Here is a 313-nt window from a genome sequence, read left to right as displayed (position 1 = left end):
ATAGCAATAATGACAACGATAATAATATTAAAACAAAGAGAACAAAATGTCAAGCGGCCCACTGACCTGACCCCCGGAAGAAGACGAGGTCATCGGACGGGTCGTAGCCGAGGACCTCCACCACGTGGTAGTCCTCGAGCGTGAGGGGGGCGTGGCGACCCTCCCGCGCCCCCACCAGCGCCACGTGGTTGTGCCAGGACCCCGACAGCGTCCGCACCGACCACGGGAACACGGCCCAGCTCCCCGCCCACACCACGGACCGCACCACAGGCGACACGCCCCCGTCCTTGTGGTTCACGTGCACCTGGGGGTT

General features: G+C 62.9%; 1 protein-coding gene across 1 annotated transcript in view; it reads right to left on the bottom strand.

The window, feature by feature from the left end:
* The window catches only part of LOC119590790 (inactive dipeptidyl peptidase 10-like), a 39,595-nt gene that overhangs the window by 12,082 nt on the left and 27,200 nt on the right, over positions 1-313 (bottom strand). Inside the window, exon 10 of the mRNA XM_037939503.1 lies at positions 67-304. Within this exon, the coding sequence (XP_037795431.1) occupies positions 67-304 (238 nt within the window). The remainder of the gene's footprint in view (positions 1-66; positions 305-313) is intronic.

The sequence above is a fragment of the Penaeus monodon genome, chromosome 27 (assembly GCF_015228065.2).
Source record: "Penaeus monodon isolate SGIC_2016 chromosome 27, NSTDA_Pmon_1, whole genome shotgun sequence".
Lineage (NCBI taxonomy): Eukaryota > Metazoa > Arthropoda > Malacostraca > Decapoda > Penaeidae > Penaeus > Penaeus monodon.
The sequence above is the reverse complement of the archived record's forward strand: the minus strand, read 5'-3'. Positions and strand labels throughout refer to the sequence as shown.